Below are 21,879 nucleotides of genomic sequence, written 5' to 3'. Positions count from 1 at the left end.
AGTCGGGAAGCCGGTGGTCGGGATTTCGTCCGTCGGCTTCCCGACTGCTTCCCAATACGGATTGCTAGTTAACTCAGGCCCTGATTCAGCAGAGGACGGAATTGCAAAGCCACACACAAGCAGCTTTGCAATTCCTCCCTTGCTAAAATGCAAATGCAGCAGGAGATGTCTGACACCTCCTGCTGCATCTGCAATCCGAGTGCTGCGACTGAAGCCTTGGATTACCATCAATCGCGATGTTGGATGGTGCTGGCCTGCTGAGTGAGCCTCAGCTTACGCAGGCTGCAAGGCATGCCTGGAATCTGCATCCATGGACGCAGATCCTGATCTTGCCACTCTCCCCCTCACAACCCCATAAATGCCTCTGCCTGTCAATCAGGCAGAGGCAGACGGGGGCCGATAATCGTGAATCTGAAATCAGCAGTACACTTGCATGCACTGCTGAATCAGGCCCTCAGTTAGTTGTCTGAGATTTACAATTATACCCCCCTATGGCAACATAGCTAGATGCTACATCTTCACCCACAACAGCTCTTAGCTATCGGTCCCTGGCATACATGTATCAGTGAATAGTCATTGCAGTACAGTTTGTTTTCATGGTTACATTACAGACATTGTTAAGGACTGGGAATGCCAGAGATTCACAAAATGTCTGCCAAATGGCTGCAACAACAATGTGTGAGTCTTTCTACTGCCCATTTTAAGTAGCAGGAATTATCCCAGTCTGCTATCCAGCATCATGACTGTTATTGGACAAAATAATATATTACAGTTTTTGAGCGATGTTAAAATGTGTCACTAGAACTTTGAGCAAATCCACACCTAACTGCAGATTTGCATAAATGTATCTACTTTTTTATTATGAAAATTGTTATTATCAAGTGTATTGAACACACTAAGTTCATGTATTCACACTCATCTACCCTCCTTTGTCACATCTGCCTCTCTCCACCTTACTCATATCTCCCCCCCTCTCATCTCCTGTCCACAGGATGATGGGCTAACTCTGTGGTCACAATTAGCTGCAAATATGTGTTGTAATAGGAACATCCCTCTCAGACTTTCAGAGAAAAATAGACAATGGGGAGAGACAGTAAAAAGTGAGAGAGCAAGATGGAGGGCGAGACCACAGAAGGTAAGGAGACGGGACAGAACGGTGCAATGTGAGAATAAGTAAACAGAAGAAAATGGACTAGAGCTTGCATGATATAGAGAAGAGAGTGCTGGTGACAAAATAAAACAGCACAGGACTAAATTTAGAGAAGCAGAGAAGAGCAAAGACAGACTCAGTAATATGGTTGTTTCACTTCTTCTTGTGCTGGCTTCCTTGTGTATATATATAACATGGCATGCTATATATACGTTATTATTTATAGAGCAATACACAAGGCACTTCTGTTCCTTCCATTATTATCCAAACCATTTATTTGTTCATCACAAACATGAACATTATTATGAAACCACAAATTATTACCACAGGAAAAGAGATGGGCAGGAAGGTAAGATAGAGATGCCAGAAACTATACTAGAGACCTCCATTGCCATCTCCTGTATTAGAGGACTCAACAAGTACTATGTGCATCTATCTCATCATGGACGTAAACATTGTTGCGCACAGGAGACAGCACAGGGGGTGCTGCAATTGGACCCCTGCCGGGTCATGGACTACTCTTTACCCCTCCCCACTCCAAGACTACTCACTTGAGTGACCTCAGCGGTGAGCAGTGTATGTCCAGGAGGGGGGTGACGGGGTTATTCCATGACCTGTCGGGGGGTCTCTTTGAGGCATCCCCTGTGACGGCTTTTGTGCACGTCTATGGGCGTGAATAGATATTTGTGGGCTGGTTTGTCCTTTGTGTACCACCCAATGATGAAAAAACAATATAACATATGAACTTTTTCAGCTGTGGGACCCATAACAGCACCTATGGTAGTTATGCCTTTGTACCTCATCTTGGCCTGGCATCACAGAAGATACGTATGAAAGGTCTTTTGAAAGGAAGGATGTGTCTATGATGTGACATGATTTAGTCACAAACTAGGACCTGCATTTACATGTGTGTATCCTTGGGGTGAGATCTATTATTCATGGCTATGTATCCACATTCTCAGCATAGAATTATCCACAGAAATTATATTTGTGACTTGAGTCTTATTTGGCAGCTTATCAGTCATTTCTTTGTGTCATTTGTGGTTTCAAAACTTTCAGCTGCATCCTCCAGATCCCTTGGCCAATGCGGCAGCTTCTGGGATTTGCCTGAAAACTCCTCTCAAAGCTTCAAGCTCCTGAGTCAGCTGTTGGATGCGATTGCGCAACTTCTCATTCTCTGCCATGAATTCTAGCGCACGCTGCTGCGTTTCTATATTCCTTCGTTTGGCTTTATCACGACTCTTCCGCACTGCAATGTTGTTTCTCTCGCGACGCAGGCGGTATTCCAGACTGTCTTTACTCAGTGACTTCTTACCCTTATGGCTAGGCTCTTTCAATGGAGGGGCGGGTAACATCCCAGAGAGAGAGCCCTGGAAATAGAGATAAGCAGGTGTTACTAAGATTTAGGGGCCTATTTATCAAATAACATTTGTGGCATATTGAGTGTTTCTGGGGGGTGTCTTCAAGCATTAAGGATCTCTTGAATGTATAAGGAGGGACAGCAGCAGATATATTAATATCTGCCACTTTCCTACCATTTCCAACCACAGCCTCAGCCCCCAAAGGTTTCTATGAGGGCTGCAACATTGTCAGATTTACTTTGGCCCTGGCAGATAATGCTATCTGAAGCCTATGGGCTACCTAAGGCAAAAATTACCGGGAGAGGAGGCCTGATTCAGAGGCGGACGCTCTGAAAGAACGCTCGCTCTGAATCGGAGTTTTTTTTGTTTTTGTTTTTTGTGACCACCCACAGCTATTGCGAGCGGCCAGGTGATTGTCGCTATGGTCTCGACCATCGGGGCTTGCGACGAGACCCTTGTGGTCCCCGCAAGCCCCAGTGAGCTTTCGGCTCTATTAGAGCCGGAAGCTCACCCACTGACATCACTCGTGATGTCAGTGGGGCCGCCCCCAAACAGCAGGCATTCCTTCGGGAACGCCTCCGTTTGGCCAGCCACCCCCCCTGCCCGCCTCCAAAACGGGGCAAGCTGTCAATCAAAATCGGCAGCTGCCCCGCTTTGGTGCGAGACCCATAGCGACGGAGCGCCCATCGCTAGCCGGGTCTCGCGCATGCGCACGTCGGAGCCAGCTCCAGCGTACGCATGCGCAGTGGCCAAACATCGACCCGCTCGCGAGCACATAGCGCTTGTGAGCGGGTCTGAATTAGGCCCAGGGTACCTTAATAATGACCGCCGCACATGCATGCTCAGCAGACCGCACATGCGCAGAATGGCCCCAGCTCCTGAAGGAGAAGTGATTGCTTTTGCGATCATTTGACTTCTTATGTATCGCACGGGCGGGCTCCTTTCAGAACCCCTCTCCCTGCCTGTGATTATTAGTGTATTCAGGCGATCTATCATTTCAGCCAATATCACTGGGATTTCCTAAAAAGCTTGCGATAAAGCTCTGTCCCTGCAAATCCCCAACGCACACTTATCACTTGCGAAAAAATACAGTGACAAGTGCCCGCGCATGCGCTGACCGGCCGTCGCTAAGCCCCGACCCCGTCGCTAAGCCCTGGACCCCAGTGACCCCCCTCCCTTAATAACACTTACCTGCAGTGATCGGTGCTCCGCTGATGTCCTCCGTGGCTCCTGTCAGCTGACATCCCATACTGCACTGGAACCTGGTCAGGTGACGACCAGGCCCAGTCCAGGATGGGAGACCAGCTGACCGGAGGGAGGACATCACCGGAGCCCCAATCTCCGGTCCCTGGACTCAGGTAAGTTATTATTTTTTGTCAATTTTTTTTTCTTTTTTTGTTGCAGTGATCAGCGTGTGGTCTGTTTAGACCACACAGCTTATCACTGGGGCTGCACCAGGTTCTGCTCTGCCCGTTAGAGCGGAGCAGGAGTCCGGTAACCAAGGGAGACCCTGGATAACGCCTCCAGGTGCGTTATTATCACAGGGCTTCCCCCGGTATTTTTTCACAATTTATTTTTAGTAACTTTGGCCAGATCACATTTCCCATTACAATTATGGAACTGCAATCTGCTTACTAAACATAAGTGATACTTACGGCTTGGAGTAGAATTTTACGAATTCTACTCCAATTGTCCTTTAGTAACTTTAGGTGATACTAAAATAATGTGAAAAGGGTGTGAAAACACCCTTTTTCACTTTATTTTAGTAAAAGTAATGTTAATGTTAATAAATAGAGCCCAAAGGGTCTGATTCAGCAGAGAAGGCAGAGGCTATTGCAGCTGCTAACATGGTAGGAGCTACGATAGCCCTATTATGGTAATGCAGAAGGAGGCGGCTGGCTGAGTGACCATGGGGTCACACGAGCCAGGCGCCACAGATGAGTAAAAGAGGCCAGGAAACATATATGTATATGTATATTTATATATATATATATATATTATATATATATATATATATATATATATATATATATATTAGGGGTGCACTCACCAGTCTTCTTAAATAGATTTCTTTTATTCAAATGGATAACACAACAGCAGTTTACAGGATCAACGTTTCGGTCCTATGCTTGTCAATGCCCAGTCAATGCCCATAAACAACTTCATGTTAGTCTTTGTTCTCACAAGAAACAGCACGCATGCACCTGCCTGCGACTTCAGACACAGTACGCGGCACATGCAGACACTATGTTCTGTGATTCAGACACATGCGTAGTCAGCTCAAACAAGGGATATGCATCTGTTTTTAAAGATGCGTCCGGCTCAGATCCAGGACCGCAAGGAGCATGCTCGTTATCCATTTTCTGGGAGAATGGTAATGCAAATGCTTTGTTTGATTTTTTGTGTAATTGCTCAGGGGCCTGTGTGTCCTTTGGCGGCCCATTGCTTGGGAATTATGGTGAACGCTGTTGGGGCCCTGATACTATCCACCCATATATACCCTATCTTAGCACCAGGAGCTTTCTATTGGTCACCTCCCTCCCAAACTGCATGACAGCCTTGGCTTTTGCTAAAGCCTGAGGGGGCAAGACGCGTTGGTGCTCTCTGGGGCCATGAAGAGACGGTCCAAGACAGATATATGTATGCTCCAAAATGTAATAATGCCACTTCAGAGTTCTGCCTACTATCACTTTAGGCCTACCCATTAATTTAATAAAAAATGACACACATATCTCCTCCTACAATACTACTTGATACATCCTATAATTTATGTTAAAAAGGTATCATGAGATAGAGGATATATTGGACCTCTCATGTACATTGCTTTCATTGCATTTGTTTTTGTGCACATTCATTTGTAAAGCGCAGGGCCCCCAAGAGATTGGGGGCTCTGCATTAGGAGTGGGTGGCCTCCCTTATATCGTATTGTGCCACTGTGAGGGCGGGCCCCCTTAACTGCCTGATTAATGGGTGCAACATGCTCCCCCCAGTAATAATATAGCCAGTCTCTACCACTTGTGACACCATGTAAAACAAAGTTATTTTATGGGAATAAATGACTCTCAGGCCACCACCAAACCAGGAATGACCTCTGAAATGTACAATCTTCCTCTTTCAAACTCACTTAAATATCATATTCCTCAATGGGAAGCACCTTCCGCAAGAAATTAAATATTACTCTCCTATCTCCAGCTCCACACTCCGAGAGCATGGGGGATCGGGTACTAATTAATCATGCCCGGGCTTGTTGGAGGGGCCTAGGTCCACCTCCATAACCGTCCCTTAACCTTCTATGACAGCCCAGTGCCTGCAGTGGGTCCAGGGTGGCTGCCTGCACCTGATGTGGTGCCCCTGTGTCACGCTCCCTACAGTCTCTGGGATTGGCACCGCTCTCTACGGCCCTTCCCCTTCAGAACCCAATCCAAGGTTCTCACACTCGCTTACAAAGCCCTCACACATTCCTCTCCCATTTACATCTCTGACCTCATCACCCCTCTCTCTCCTGCCCGCTCTCTTCGTTCAACAAATGCATGCCGTCTCTCATGCCAACTGATTACTTCCTCCCACTCCCGCCTCCAAGATTTTGCCCATGCTGCTCCCCACCTTTGGAACTCTCTCCCTCTCCCCATCAGACTCTCCACCTTTCTACAATCTTTCAAATGGGCTCTTAAGACCCACTACTTCATCAAAGCATTCCAGCTCTCATCCTAACCCGCTACTACATGCTCCCTCCTTCCTGTCTACCCCATCTGTCTCACCTGTTTGTCTGCCCCTCCCCTTTAGAATGTAAGCTCTTGCGAGCAGGGCCCTTTACCCTCTTGTGCTTCTCCTTACTTTATTTTCATCTACTTCTTACTTCACACTAGGGAACCTAACACTTGGTTGCTTATGCTCTGTTGCATACTTGGGTGTTATGTAGCAATGTATATTATACCTGTCCTTGTCCTGCATTGTATTTGTATTGAACTGTTAGTCACTTTTTTGGTAATGTATTTTGTAAGGCGCTGCAGAACACTTGTAGCGCCATAAAAATAAATAATAATAATACCTGATACCATACTCTGCAAAGGACAGCTCTTATCGGAAGAGCTGTCCTTTGCATAAATGTACATGCATACGGCACTAATAAATGCCGCTATGCATGCAATCAGTAGCAGGATGCATCACATCCAAAATGCTATGATTGCTGCATGCTGCCATCTATGCTGTGCAAAGTACCTGATATCATACTCTGGGCTGATTCTGCAAGGAACGCACAGGAGAGAACGCACTCACTTGGCCGATGTTTCCAAACTGCACATGTATCGCACTGAGCGTGCGCGAACTAGCCAGTGCGGGTAAGCGTATGCAGACTATACGCAGCATGTACGCAGACCCCTTCCGACATTGATTGACAGGAAGTGCCGTTTGTTGGTGGTGACAGGGGGTGGTCAGGTAAATGCAGGTGTGCCTGTTGGGACGCCATTTTAGGAGTGTCCATAATTAAGCCAGGAAGTTGCTAAAATCCTGCGCAGGGTCTGGTCAACCACTATTATGCAAATGTGGTCGATGGTTCTCGGTGTTACCGATGTTTGCGCTATCTTGCGGTTTAATATGGGGCTGGGCGTCTGCATCTTGTGTTGCTGTCTCCGTGCGTATGCATTGATTAGCATATTCTCGCAGTGTCCGGGAGCGTGCGTTCTCTCCATTGCATTCCTTGCTGAATCAGGCCCTCTATGCTGTATTGTTTAAGGGGTATAGAACTTGGTATCACTCTTTATACTGTACTGTATAAAGCAGGCGTGCCTACCCTCCCGATTTGGTCGGGAGCCTCCTGAATATCAGGTGCTGCTCCTGACCCCCCGGAAAGGCAGGCAAGCCTTCCGGCTGCTGCCTGCCCCCTTGGGTTACAACTAGAAACCCCTGCAGCGGGGAGCCCGATGAGACGATTTGCGCTACATCGTGTCATCGTGGCTCTGCCCCCTGCTTCACAATGCCTTTATTTTCGGCATTGTGAAGAGGAGCGGGGCCACGATGATGCAATCGCCTGGTCACGCCCTGGCCACGGCCCCTTGCAGAGTCAGTGCCCAGCCACGCCCCCCTCTGTATGCAGGCATTCAGCTCCTTCCCGGGAGGAGGGAGCCGAATGTCGGCAACTATGGTATAAAGGTGTATAGAACCTGGTATCAGGGCTGTAGCTAGGGTAGTGCAGCCGGTGCCATCGCACAGGGCACCACAGGTAAGGGGGCGATGTTTGGGCCTGTCAAATTTCTGTGTATTATCATTCTCACTTATAGCTTCCTCTTATTTCATCCCCAGCATCTCCTGGCCTCTTCTATCTTTTCCCTGGCCCTTCCCCATGAGGCCAAAGCCCTTTTTTGGGTGCATTATGTCCCTTTGAAAAATGAAGTAGGGGCCAATGCTCTTTCTGGCACAGGGCACCAAAAAGTGTAGTTACGGCTCTGTCTGGTATCACACTCTGGCCCATTTATCAACAATATTAAACACGGGTGCAATTTTTCGTTTAGTATCACTGTGATACAAACGAAAAATTCACTGGTATTTAACAATACTTACCCCTCCGGCAAGGTCCTGCAAAGTCCAGCAAAGTCCTTGTCCTCGGCGAGGTCCTCTGCTGGGCTGCTGGCAGCCTAAAGCTGTGAGCGCCGGAGTAATGCACATGTGCGGCGGGCCATCTGCGCATGTGCATGACACGGGGACCTGGCAGTGCCTGGAAGGCTTCGCTGAAGCCGGAAAGACACGGGTCTCCATTGCCGGCAATGGGATCCGCATCGCTCTCGCCATCTAAAAGATGGCGACAGCGATGCTTGACAAACAGCGGTAATTTTAGATTACCGCTGTTTGTTAAATCCAGTAAGGGTGATATTACCCCTTTAGCGAGTTCTAAAGAGGTTATGCTTCGTTATTAAATAGGGGCCTCTATGCTGTAGAAAGGTGTATAGTACCTAGTATCACACTCTAGGCTCTATTTATTATCATTATGTTTACTAAAATAAAGTGAAAAGGGGTGTTTTCACACCCCTTTCACATTATTTTAGTTTCACCTAAAGTTACTAAAGGGCAATTGGAGTAGAATTCGTAAAAATCTACTCCAACCCCTAATTATCACTTATTTTTAGTAATCAGATCGCATTTCCCATAACTGTAATGGGAAATGTGATCTGCCTGGTAGTTACTAAAAATAAATTGTGAAAAAAATACCGGGGGAAGCCCTGTGATAATCCAGGGTCTCCCCTCGGTTACCGGACTCCTGCTCCACTCTAACAGGCAGAGCAGAGCCCGGAGCCGGTCACAGTGATCAGCTGTGTGGTCTAAACAGACCACATGCTGATACACTGCAAAAAAAATAAAAAAAATATTAAAAACAAAAAATAACTTACCTGAGTCCAGGGACCGGAGATTGGTGCTCCGATGATGTCCTCCCTCCGGTCAGCTGGTCTCCCATCCTGCACTGGGACCCGGTCATCAGGTGACTGGGTCCCAGTGCAGGATGGGATGTCAGCTGACCGGAGCCATGGAGGAAATCATTGGAGCACGATCACAAGAGGTAAGTGTAAAAAAGGGAGGAGGGGGTCACGGGGGGGTCACAATCGTGGGGGCAGGGCTTAGCGGCAATGGCGGGGCTTAGCAGCGGCCGGTTGGTGCATGTGTGGGCACTTGTCACGGTATTGCGAAAATACCGTGATAAGTGTGCGGAGGCGATTCGCAGGGACAGAGCTTTATCGCGAGCTCTGTCCCTGCAAGGGATTTTTGGTAAATCCCTGTGATCGCAATGCGAATTCAGTCAGTAATATCACACTACAATCTGCATTCAAAATGTGGATTGTAGTAAATAGAGCCCTCTATCTTATATATAAAATTAATTTGTGTGTTTGTTTGTTTGTCATTCCGGTTATGTGTTCGGACACCCCTGCACTGATTGGGATATAACCAATGTGAGGTGGACCAGTTGGTTCCTGGACACGTTTTAAGTGGGGTTAGGGTCCGAGTCGGACCTATCGTTGGTGTACGCTGGGCAGAACTTTAACCTGGTGTCCCTGTTCTTGGCCTTCCACTGGATGGATTTGGATGAAAACTTCACTGAGTGTTAACATTGGATCCCAGAAGACATACTAGGGGGTTGAGGTCCCGGTTGGACCTCCCATTGGTGGGCTGGGCAGAACTTTGACCCAGGGAGCCTGTTCTGGGCCTGGCAATTGGTCTGGGATGCCTAAATTAATAACTTGAAGATTTAAACCCGGGCAATGCTGGGTACTTAAGCTAGTGTTGTATAAAGGTGTATAGTACCTGGTTTCAGACTCTATGCTGTATTAAGATGCATAGTACTTGGTATCACACTCTATGCTTTATAAAGGTGTATAGTACCTGAAATTGCACTGTATGCTGTATAAAGTTGCATAGTACCTGAAATTGCACTGTATGCTGTATAAAGGTGTTTAGTAGTTGGTATCACTCATCTACTCTGTGGGCTAGGAAGTGCAGGTAAAAAGAATTGGAATGAAAATTGTACTACAAGAGGACATAGTGGGAGGAGTCAAAGAATAGATACAGTAGATAAAGGTTGGCGATTGAAGGACGTAGTATTCTCACCTTTAGTACACGGAGTGCAGAGTGTACACCCTCCATCTGAGGAGGGAAGTGCATTGACGTCTGTGCACACTGTGCAGCCTGGTACTGTAGAGTGTTACACACAGTTCTGTGTGATCCACGTGTCTCCTCCTTCACTATCACTCCCCCAGGTTCATATCCTCCTATTCTACGGTCTGGAACCATGCTGTGTGGGTAGCCATACAGAGATGAAGAGGGCAGCCCATCTGTGGGCATGTATGGATAAGTTCCTTTCAGACGTTCCTGTTTAAGAGGAAAGAGATCAGACAGAATTTCCTCTCCTGTATCGATGTATGTGGACAAATCCACAGATGTCTCAGGGTCACAGAGATTACCCCCGACAAGCTCTGCCTGAGATCCACCCATACGAGAAGGATAGCCTGAACTTTGGCTCCGTTTTTCAAACTCATAGTAATTGTTTTGAGACATTATGTTCCCTGTAACGTCTCCCAGGTGATTCTCTCCCTTGTCAGCTCACCCGTCTTTTCCAAAAGTGTCCTTAATTTGGTGTGAACCCAATGTCTTCTGTATATTGGCAGGATACAATAGCTGTGGAAAAGCAGAGTTAGACACAAAGATCTCATTAATACACATGTATAGTCCATATGCCTGACACTGTGCCATTCATATTGTTACTGACTATGCTAAACACATTGTTCTCCAACCCACAATGTCCTAATGTAATGGAATGTTACTCTCCTCTGGTTTTCTGGTGACATTGTGGTTGGCGTTTGCCCACTGGCTAATGGTTTACACTTTTCAATGAGGCACCATTTGTCACTCGGGAACGCTATTACACATATGAAACAAATGAGATCTGACCAATTTAGAATCACCCGTAGATATGCGAACAGGCGTATGTTTCCTACGGCGCATGTGTGTTTTGCTACAATTCGCTAGATGCGGCTGCATACTGACCTGCGTATGATTCAGAGTCAGAATTTACCTAGATGTTTCATATGTGTATGTAGAATGTCATGGTGATTTGCTGCGCTCCTAATAATATTCTACATACAGTATTATTTAAAATGCCCTGAGAGCTCCTTCCTGTGCAGGAAAGTTCTGTCGCTCGACATAGAGGAGCTGATTCTGATTTGCTTGCAGATGTGGCTATGGGGTCTATTTATCAAGCAGTGAAAAGTGTGGAGAAGTGGACCAGTGGAGAAGTTGCCCAGGTACTTGTGTACTTTACGGACTCATTGCAGAACCCAAGTATCCTACACTCACATTCCTCCCAACATGGCCCTCTCCAGGAGGGACACAATGCTCTGGTCCTGGACTTCCCTGGTAAGAGGTGGGGCTGCAGCGCAGTTCAAAATTCAAAAAGGGGAGACACACCAACTGTCATTTCACACACTGCCCAACATCACTGGCTGGGACTCACTAGCAGTTGGTGTGACTCCCCTATTTGAATTTTGGACTGTACTGCAGCCCCACCTCTGGAGCTGCCACCAATCATAAATTACCAGGGAAGTCCAGGACCAGAGCATTGTGTCCCTCCTGGAGAGGGTCATGTTGGGAGGTATGCACTCATTATCATGGTTATGTCTAAATCCCCTTGACGGAGAGAGAACCCTGACATCATCAGCCAGTGTCCAGCGTCATTCCCTATCATCCAAGTGGGCATAGAGGCGGAATGTAACCTTGTGGCGAGTGTAGCGAGCCACCGAGCCCGAAGCGTGGAGAGTGCAGTGATCCCGCGAGGGGACAACTTTCTTCTTTAGGTGGGGATAACTTGTAAAGTACACAAGTACCATTTAAAACATTCATTTGGTTCTCTATGCAATGAGTTCGAAAAGTACACAAGTCTCTCTGCATTGAGTCTGTAAAGTACACAAGTACCATTGCCTATAGCAACCAATCAGCTTTGAAGTAGCATTTATCAAGTACAGTTTATAAAATAATAGATAGAAGCTGATTGGTTGCTATGGGCAACTTCTCCACTACTCCACTTCTCCACACTTTTCACTGCTTGATAAATAGAACCCTGCATCTTTTACCACAGCCACGTCTTCGTCTTATGCTAATGCCGCATCCGATTTTATTGATACTGAGACTCCCACTTGCATCATCTTGTGGCAGTATCTTTAGATGCTCCATCAAAAACTTGCACCAGCCCTTTGGCAGGTGCAGTTTCTCTGTCTGAGTGTGGCCTCATGTGTGAGCGCTTCAAATCTGAAGCCACTTACAGCGACACACCCGCATCTGCTTAGCTACCCCGTTACTTCCCAGGAACCCCACGGACCATGCTTCTGATTCTGCTCTGCATCTCTGAGCGCTAACAATCTGGACGCAGGCATTGTACGGCTGGGATGCATGTGTAGTCTTAAAACATTGGCCAAATGCGTGCGGCATCGACACAGCATGGGACTCAGAATCACATACTCTAAAACAGTAACTAACTCTAATTATGATGCAGCTTTTTTAGTCAGTGCAGTTTTCTCCAAATCAGTTACTACAATTCACTGATACTCTCCTGCACTTCCACCTTATGCATATTGTATACCATTTTTTATTTGTTCTTAGTGCCCTTTTATCCCTCATTCAGGTACCAATTTACAACATTTGTAAAATTGCCCAGTATATAACATCTGCTATTGCTTTTATTCATGGCCTGTTTCAGTACAGTGAGAGCAATAGCTATCACTATACTGTACGTCCTAGATTTGCATAGCACACACGCTCACCCATCAGGCTGCATATGAGAAAGGAGGGAGGGGAGGAGTTTCGTCCGTCTATTGCTGGGCCTTGCACATAGACAAAACAAAGCTAATGGAGATGGGGTTAGTTAACCAGTGCCAGCTCTGAAAAGCTAAGCATTTTTAGCTCGTAAATAAATTATTATTTGCAGTTCTCATATAGAAAGCTATAGGGACTGCTTTTGCAAGCAGAAAATTGAGTGACTACTGTAGATACATTTGATATATGTGACTGTACTACCCTATAAAATAGCCCCAGTACTATAAGAAAACGGCAATTCCATTAATAAATTGGTAAGACCTATATTTTCTTTATGTTATACATTGTACTAACCCCTTGCTTACCAGAAATGTACATTTATAGGAAAACATGTTTTTAGATATTTTTGGGATACTTTGTTACAAACTTACAAAAAACAGTATTCTGTTTCAGGTTGGTTTTAAGCTGAACTATTTTAGATCATATTTGACTTTAAAAGATTAAGAGGCCATTTATTAATTATCAGGTTTAAAACCAGATAATTAGAATTCTTTATCGCCGCTATTCAATACAATTAGAAAAATGGGGACAGGGGTTTCGATAGGCTACGAGGCTAATGCCAATGCTTCTCTGTTATCTGCTATGAAACCACAGTCATTCATCCAGGGGACACCTACATTTTCAGGAATCCCCTAATAATGTCATTTTCAGGGGAATTTCCCGCAAAATTTGTGTAAGATATATGTCTCTTAGTACCTTGTGTTTACTTGGTATTTTACATTGTCTTCTTAAAATATCAATATGGCAATTAATATGTTGAATGCAGTTTTGTATAGGTAGACAATGTAGTTACTTATCTTTAATATACAACTCACCTTATATATTTTATATAAATGAAAAAGTGAAATATGTCAAATTGCCATTAAAAAATAATCAATAAAGTAAAGCAACAATACATATAAGACCTAAAATTATTCAAGGTTGTTCTAAATCAGTACAAATTTACAAACAAAAAGTTAAATTTTATTTTATAGCAGTATTAGTTATTATTTTACTTAAATCGCAAGAGGGAGCAATATTGAATAACACATATTCACACATTTCTAAAATGTTCACTTGCTATTTATTTCAAATTAATGAAAATCTAAAAATTGTAAATACAAAAACGTCCCTTTTTTTCAATAATGCAAATAAGAATTATCACTTCCAAATTGTATTATTTTGCTCTCTTGCATTATATACATTATACAAAATTTTATACAAAGGTATTTTACTTTTGAAATGTTTACAAATGTATCCACCTACCCTATTCCCACGAGCATTCATGATGCAAGGTAATTATTGTAAAATACAAATGAAAGTGAAACAGTGTTGCTACCACTTATAAACCAAATATGTAATTGTAAATAGATGATTATTACTATTACACATTTGCATGTATATCAATAAAACAGCAACACATAGAAAATAAAATAATATTATTGTAAAAAGTTACTTTAGTGCTATGTTTTCTCTCTACATCATTCTCCAGACCAAATTTGTATTTAGCGTATTAAAATGTATTCATTATAATATTTATTTAACAGCGATCATGTACTGCTACATTACCCAATATGAAAGTGCCATCTCCTGACCATCCCTATTCCCTAGACCAAACTTGCTCTTCACTCCAGGTTTTAAGGATATCAATGATTGAACACATATGGTTAATCAAAATGGATGAGGTACTAATTAAGTCACTAGTACAGAAGCATGTATATCCTTAAAACCTGGACTGTTAGGGTGCCTTGAGGACCAAGTTAGACCCAAACCAGGAAACTTACAATCTTACAGGCACCACTGCTTGAAAAATTATAAAATAATTGGGGACCCTCATGTTAGAAGTACATTATTTACCCAATTGGGTGGGTGTCAATACTGTAGCTCTTTATCAAGTGTTCCTCTACACCGAGCCAATAGTGAATCATTCTAATTAGATTCAAATAGGTCACATTCAGTATTGTCAAGGCAACATCAACGTTCAGCTTTGAGAGTTTGTATTGATAGATTCCATTCTAGCAATTGGCACCATTCTGATAGTTGGGGGGAAGGGGTAGATTTACTAAAGCTGAAAAAAAACGTACAAGTATTGGTGTTGCCCATTGCAACAAATCATATTCTATCATTTTCTAGAATGCAAAAGGGAAATGTTAGCTAGAATATGATTGGTTGCTATGGGCAAAACCACCATTTGTCTGTTTTATAAGCTTTACTAAATCTACCCCGACATCTCTTCTTTGAAATTTTCTCTTTGAAATGCAGGGTCAGTATACTTCCCCTTTAAATAATCCTGTTTGTGCATTATGTTTAGTTATTTCAATAACAGTAAATTATACATCTTCTTAACATTGCACAAGATTTACATAATAACAACAGATGTCAATTTAGTTTATTTCTGATTATTTCTATCTCAATATCTCAAAGCCCACATCTGCAGTTGGACACTATTTTGTCCAGTGGTATTGTTAAGCAGGTAAGTGTTGTAATTTGGTACCATGGATATAATGCAACCAATGGCAGCTCCAGAGGTGAGCCACACCAACTGCCACCCAAAACACTGCCAAACATCGCCAGCCAGGTCTCACTGGCAGCTGGTGTGGTTTCCCTATTTGAATTTTGGCTGCAGCCCAACCTCTGGAGCACACTGTGGTCTGCACCGAGCCAATGAAAATAACTTTCCCATGATGGTTGTGGGGAAACAGTAACTGGGTTCTGTAATGTCTATAATTTGACCCATTTCATCCATGAAATCTTTATTGACACCATAACTTATCACTGACTTTCATCAGTGAATTTACCAGTGCTCAAATCATTAGTTTTTATATGAAAGTCCCTTTGATAGAGCCTCTATCCAGACCTATTCAATTGAATGTTTTTATTTTACACTGTTACATTAAATTAAGCTCTTTTTGCAGTTTCATGGATAGATGTGCTGGTTGGTTTGATTCCTAGAGGCTTTCTTATAAATCACCTTGCACCCGATTATTATGAGACATTGATTTGTATACAAATGTTTTTTCGTTTTTTTCCTACATTATTAATATATATTACACATATATATATATATATATATATATATATATATATGTGTGTATCTGTAGCAGAGATTATAAATGCACTCTCAGACATATATGCAAGTAAAACATCAATACTCCTTGTGTATGCCAACGTTTCAGAGGATTTTAACCTCTTTTATCAAGACATCAGGTTAAAATCCTCTGAATCTTTGGCATACACATGGGGTATTGATGTTTTACTTGCATATATACGTCTGAGAGTGCCTTTCTAATCTCTGCTACGGATATTGTTACAGTCTCAGGCCTGTTGGAAGGAACACCCAGCATCTATCTATTAAATAGGAGTGCCGGGCAAAAGACAGCACATATATATATATATACATGTAATAATCATTCAACTAAATTGATGCATGAATTAATTAAAATTACTTGAGCAAACTTTAATTTGGTCTGAGAGTGCTATAAATACTTGCTCACAATACTCTTTCCTGGATATGATGGGTCAGTTTGGTGTCTATGTTAATGGGTCTCCCCTTAACCCTAGTAACATAGCCAGTATATTGTTAAACAGGACATCAGAGTGCAGAACATGGCATATTGGAGTTTATAGAGTTTGCAGACATACTAGGCCGCTATAGTGTATGGCAGAGCAGTCTATAATACAGTAAACATCTCACAATAAAGCAGTTGCACATATCTCAGAGAAGGACATAGCAGTTGTTAACATTTTAAAGTTTAAAGTTTTCAGTGACACTTAGCTGCTGAATTAAAGCAAGTCACCAGCGATACCCTCTCAGGTGACTTAGAAGCACTACAATTCTCAGCCCTGTCTGTTTACTAATTGTCAGCAAAACATTTAATTATACGTTATATACTCCTAACCAATATATATTAACTTGGAAAGTCTAATAAATACAGTATGTTACATCTAATGAGCAAAAATAAGAGGAATATATTTTGTGCAGTTGGTCAATATTGAATTATGAAATTAAGATAATGTATTCCCTTACCCCCTTCTTCCTTCTGTATCCCTTTCTTTTATATTACTGATAAACCCAATAAAAATGAATAAAAAAAGATAGAATTATCAATTAAATTCTGTAGGTTAATTTCAAGAAAAAAAAATTCCAAGGACAAATCTTTAAAATTATATACGGCCCCACTGACAATTGCTAATTATATCAGATAATTATACAGTGCATCGTATACATAGAGTGGTAGCTCTATTTTTCCATACACCTGTGCCAATGTAGTGTTTCTGTTGGTACTCAGCGGTATGCAGTACTGACACCTTTTATTTTGGTGTCATTTTTAATTTTTATAACTATTCCCAGAAACAGGAATAAATCAGTAAACTCGTTTCATAAAGTAATAAAATAAGCATCAGAAGACTTGTGGAAAGTATTTTAAATCTTGTATCAACGTATAACTTTAGGTGAGTACTGGAAACTTTTTTTCTGATAACTTTATACCTTCTTTCTGATAACTTATACCTTCTTTCCTATAACTTTATACCTTCTTTCTGATAACTTATACCTTCCTTCTGTAACTTTATACCTTCTTTCTGATAACTTATACCTTCTTTCTGATAACTTTATACTTTCTTTCTGATAACTTATACCTTCCTTCTGATAACTTTATACCTTCTTTCTGATAACTTTATACCTTCTTTCTGATAACTTATACCTTCCTTCTGATAACTTTATACCTTCTTTCTGATAACTTTATTCCTTCTTTCTGATAACTTATACCTTCTTTCTGATAACTTTATACCTTCTTTCTGATAACTTATACCATCTTTCTGATAACTTATACCTTCTTTCTGATAACTTTATACCTTCTTTCTGATAACTTATACCTTCCTTCTGATAACTTTATACCTTCTTTCTGATAACTTTATTCCTTCTTTCTGATAACTTATACCTTCTTTCTGATAACTTTATACCTTCTTTCTGATAACTTATACCTTCTTACTAATAACTTTATACCTTCTTTATGATAACTTATACCTTCTTTCTGATAACTTTATACCTTCTTTATGATAACTTATACCTTCTTTCTGATAACTTTATACCTTCTTTCTGATAACCTTATACCTTCTTTCTGATAACTTATACCTTTCTGATAACTTTATACCTTCTTTCTGATAACTTATACCTTTTTTCATAGAAAAACACACTGACCTGTGCTATGTATGTCGATTTTCCTTAATACTTTATCGTGACCTATGCCTCATTACACATCTCCTCTTTCACTCATAATGATTTCTCCATTGCTTGTACCTGGCATACCCAGCACCAATGAAATTGAATTAATGTCCAGCTGAAGTGTTGCCCCATGTACGACTTCAGCAGTTATAGTCCCACATGTATTAATGATGGTCATTGGTTCTGTTATAATCTTTATAGTGACTTATGTAAGGTCTTTCATGTCTGCTAGACATGTCATTTTGTAATAGTGCATTGTGAAAAAGGGTTAGACGTACAGTTTACCCTTAGTTTTTTGTGTGTGTCGTTGTGACATGACATTTCATAGTTTGGGGAAAAAACATAATTGTTAAAATTAATACAAATGATTCTATCTATCTATCTATCTATCTATCTATCTATCTATCTATATATCTTTTGGAATATGTTGATTGTAAAGCAGATGGAATGTATGTTACCTGTCTTAATGAATGTTTTTCTCTCGCACACTCCCCAGTGTGGGATGTCTGTCTCACACCCCAGAGTCAGTTCCTGGGATCACCTATTGCACCTGAGGTTGATGGCTGGTCTGATCTGAATAAGTTCAGAGAGGGGGGGCATCTTCTATATTACTATGTGTCCACTCCCTGCGGCTGACTGATTCCGCCCCCCCATGATCTGCTCATCAGGAAGACAACTGATTTCCCAATGGGGCTGGTGCAATCCAGACACTGCTCTCAGTTTATCAGCTCTCACCACATGGCCCCCACAGCACCCAGTAACGGATAACTCACAGTGGCTCTATATACGGACTAGATATTAACCCATTACCTGCCAAAGTGCAATAAAACTGTAAAAACCTTATTGCAAGACTGAGGAATAACTAAGTTTATTGGTTTTGTTGTAGAACAATATATAAAGAATTCATGGATGAGTAACAATGTTAAAGCATGGGTTTTATGTGGGCATACACACATTGGGTTTATGTTATCAGATACATTTGTAGTTTTGTGGAAGTAAATCTAATGACTGCAGGACTGATGAAATTGTAGTGAGGGTGCAGAGAGATGTTTAAAATGGATGTGGAAGAAGTGAGTGAGAGTTGAGGGAGCAATTAGAAAGAAGGTAGGTGTGAATTGAGAAGGTAGGTGTGACTGGTTTGCGTTTTACCATGCTGATGTAGTGATAGGTGTATGTAGCTTATGGAGTGGGCTTATTTAAAAAACCTCTAATCTTACAATTCAACTTGCTTTAAAAACTTTAGGCAGAAAAAGAAATCTAGTTTTCAAGAACTCAGCCAGGGGCATAGCCAGCAATGTGTGGCACATAGCAATATTTTGAAGGCCCCTCCTCAATTCTTCTAGAGAGACACCTCTCTGCACAGTGGTTATTCATTTATGCCCCATAATATTTCCCTAGTTCATTTTGTGCACCATACAGTAATAGTGTCCTAGTTCCTTTTATGCCCCATAGATGTGTCCTACTTCACTTTTTACCGCACAGTGCCAGCAGCTAATTTTTGTCACATTTTATTCCCCCCAATTCACAATATGCAACATTATAGGTTGCCAGTACACATTATGCCACACAGTGCCTCCAGTCAGTGGTGTCCCTACAAGTGGTGTCACCCGGGGCGGGGAGGGACGCTGTTTGTGCAAGAGGGGGTGTGGCCTTGCAAAACGGGGGCATGGAATCAGGGGAAGGGGTGTGGCCTCACGGCACGAACCCCCGTGTTCCCGTTCTTTAAGTTCTACTGGTAGGGGGGTGCAGGAGGGGAGGTGCGGACTGTGTTGTGGTTCCAGTGCCGGCTCCCTCACAATGTTAGGAGCCGAGCGCTGCACTGAATAGTACAGTGCAGCACCTGGCTCCTGTCACTGAGGGGGAGTCTGCACCTTGGTGTCACCCCCTCGGTGGGTGACACCCGGGTGCGGGCCACACCCCCTTCACCCCCTTGTGACGCCACTGTGTCCAGTTAATATTATGCTACACAGGGGCAAGAACCAACCAGCTCCTACCTGAAGGGGATACTTCCTAATGCAGGACATTCAATTTTGAATGGAGATCTTCTTAATTTAGGCACACAGGACCTCATTCAGACCCGCATGCAAGCGCTGAGCGCTCGCAAGCGGGTCGATGTTTAGGCCCTGCGCACATGCAGCGGCCGCATTACGCAATTCTCTTGCTCCGGAGCTCACTACAAAAGGGGCGGCTGTCGATGGTGATCGACAGCTCGCCCCATTTTGTAGGCATGGCGGGGGGATGGTTTCACAAACGGAGGCGTTCCTTAAGGAATACCTGCCGTTTTGTGGGTGGCCGCACTGACATCAGCAGTGATGTCAGTGGGGAGCTTCCTGCTCGATCAGAGCAGGAAGCTCCCTGGGCTTGCGGTTGCCGAGACCCAACCTCAAGGTCTCGTCGCAAGCCCCGATGGTTACGATCTTAGCTAGCGACCAGGAGGCCGCACTTCAAAAGAGAAGCGGCCGCCCACATTCAGAACAAGCACTCGCATTTTGTGAGCGCCTCTGAATGAGGGCCACAGGGCCTGATTCAGAGCCGCTCGTAAGCGGCTGTTCGTTCATAGTCAGACGATGTTGTACAACCACGCATGCGTCGGTGTAACAGTGCGAATGTGCGTACGTCTGTTTGCGGTCATTTTTCAGTCGATCGTAGACACAGCGAACAGGAAGTGACATGTCAAATGTGATTGACAGAACTGTCCGTTTTGGGGTGGTGACGGGGGTGGAGATGGAAAAACGCAGGTGTGCCGAGGCGTTTTTTTGGCGTACATAAATTATCTTATGCGAACGCCAAATGTGAACGGAACAAGTGATACATCACTGTCTGATCCAACTTCCATCGATGGTGTAGCGATTTATCAATTGAGGCCACAAAAACAATCATCTTTTAATTGCTAAACTGCTTGTAAGGTGTTTAGCAAATAGACCTTTTTTAGTAGCTAAAAACCGAATGCAGGTGAACTACTCAGCTGCTAATTTCTGGGCCATACAATCAATTAGCTAACAAATGTTTTTGTTTTTTTGTGGGCTTTTAAAATATTTGTAAGTGTTTCTTTTTTAGGGAAACAATATTGTACGCATGTTTGTTTTTTTTCATATTTTTTTTTGGGCCAAGAAACCAATCGTCCTTTTGTTTTTTGATAAGTGTTAATTAAAACTCATAAATTGTTTTTAAAAAATATTAAATGTTTCTATTTCCGTTGTATGGTTTGTAAGTTTGTTTGAGGGATTACCTTTTAACCAGTTTTTGAATAAATCAACAATAGAATTTTGCAGATTTTGAACATAATTTTATTAAATGATTGTGTTCATTTTTTTTTTTTTTTTTACATAAACATATTTATTTTAAGGTAACAAAATTTAGAAATGATTTTGGCCACACACAAACAAAATAAGTGGCATTTGAACTAAAAAAAAAACAAAAAAAAACAATTCACAAGAAAGGAGAGGGAGGTTTTTGGCATGAAGGAATATGGGGCAAACACAGAGATGGATTGTGGGGAAATTAGCCAGTGCTGTCATTGCCTTTTAGGCCGTTTGGCCGGGGGTTGGAGGGAGCCTGAATGGGTCCGGGATCTCCTTTGGCTGGCCTGGCCAGAGGCAGATGTTGTGGCCTCTAGACTAGGCATAGGGCTAGGCACATTTGGAGGGATGGCTGTTGTGCCAGAGGTGGAGGGTCCTGATGTTCCGGCAGGAAGGGAGGCCGGCTCCAACATGTGTTGGCGAACGAGCTGCTCCAGGGCATTTGCAATTCTCACATTGGCCGCAGCAGTTTGCTCCAGGGCGTCCTCCACCCGTAGCAGATTGGCATCCATCCTCAGC

The 21,879-nt window shown here is 43.0% G+C and overlaps 1 protein-coding gene across 1 annotated transcript; it reads right to left on the bottom strand.

The window, feature by feature from the left end:
- Positions 1–1,428: 1,428 nt before the first annotated feature.
- On the bottom strand, positions 1,429–18,619 carry CEBPE (CCAAT enhancer binding protein epsilon). The gene is made up of 3 exons (XM_088470250.1): positions 18,520–18,619; positions 10,102–10,668; positions 1,429–2,520 (listed from the first exon to the last, which is right to left on the bottom strand). Exons 2-3 carry the CDS (start codon positions 10,546–10,548, stop codon positions 2,206–2,208), a joined length of 762 nt encoding a protein of 253 aa, XP_088326376.1. The 5' UTR covers positions 10,549–10,668; positions 18,520–18,619; the 3' UTR covers positions 1,429–2,205.
- Between the last annotated feature and the right edge of the window lie 3,260 nt (positions 18,620–21,879).

The sequence above is a fragment of the Taudactylus pleione genome, unplaced genomic scaffold, assembly GCF_031769625.1.
Source record: "Taudactylus pleione unplaced genomic scaffold, aTauple2 ptg000095l, whole genome shotgun sequence".
In the NCBI taxonomy this organism is placed as follows: domain Eukaryota; kingdom Metazoa; phylum Chordata; class Amphibia; order Anura; family Myobatrachidae; genus Taudactylus; species Taudactylus pleione.
The sequence above is the reverse complement of the archived record's forward strand: the minus strand, read 5'-3'. Positions and strand labels throughout refer to the sequence as shown.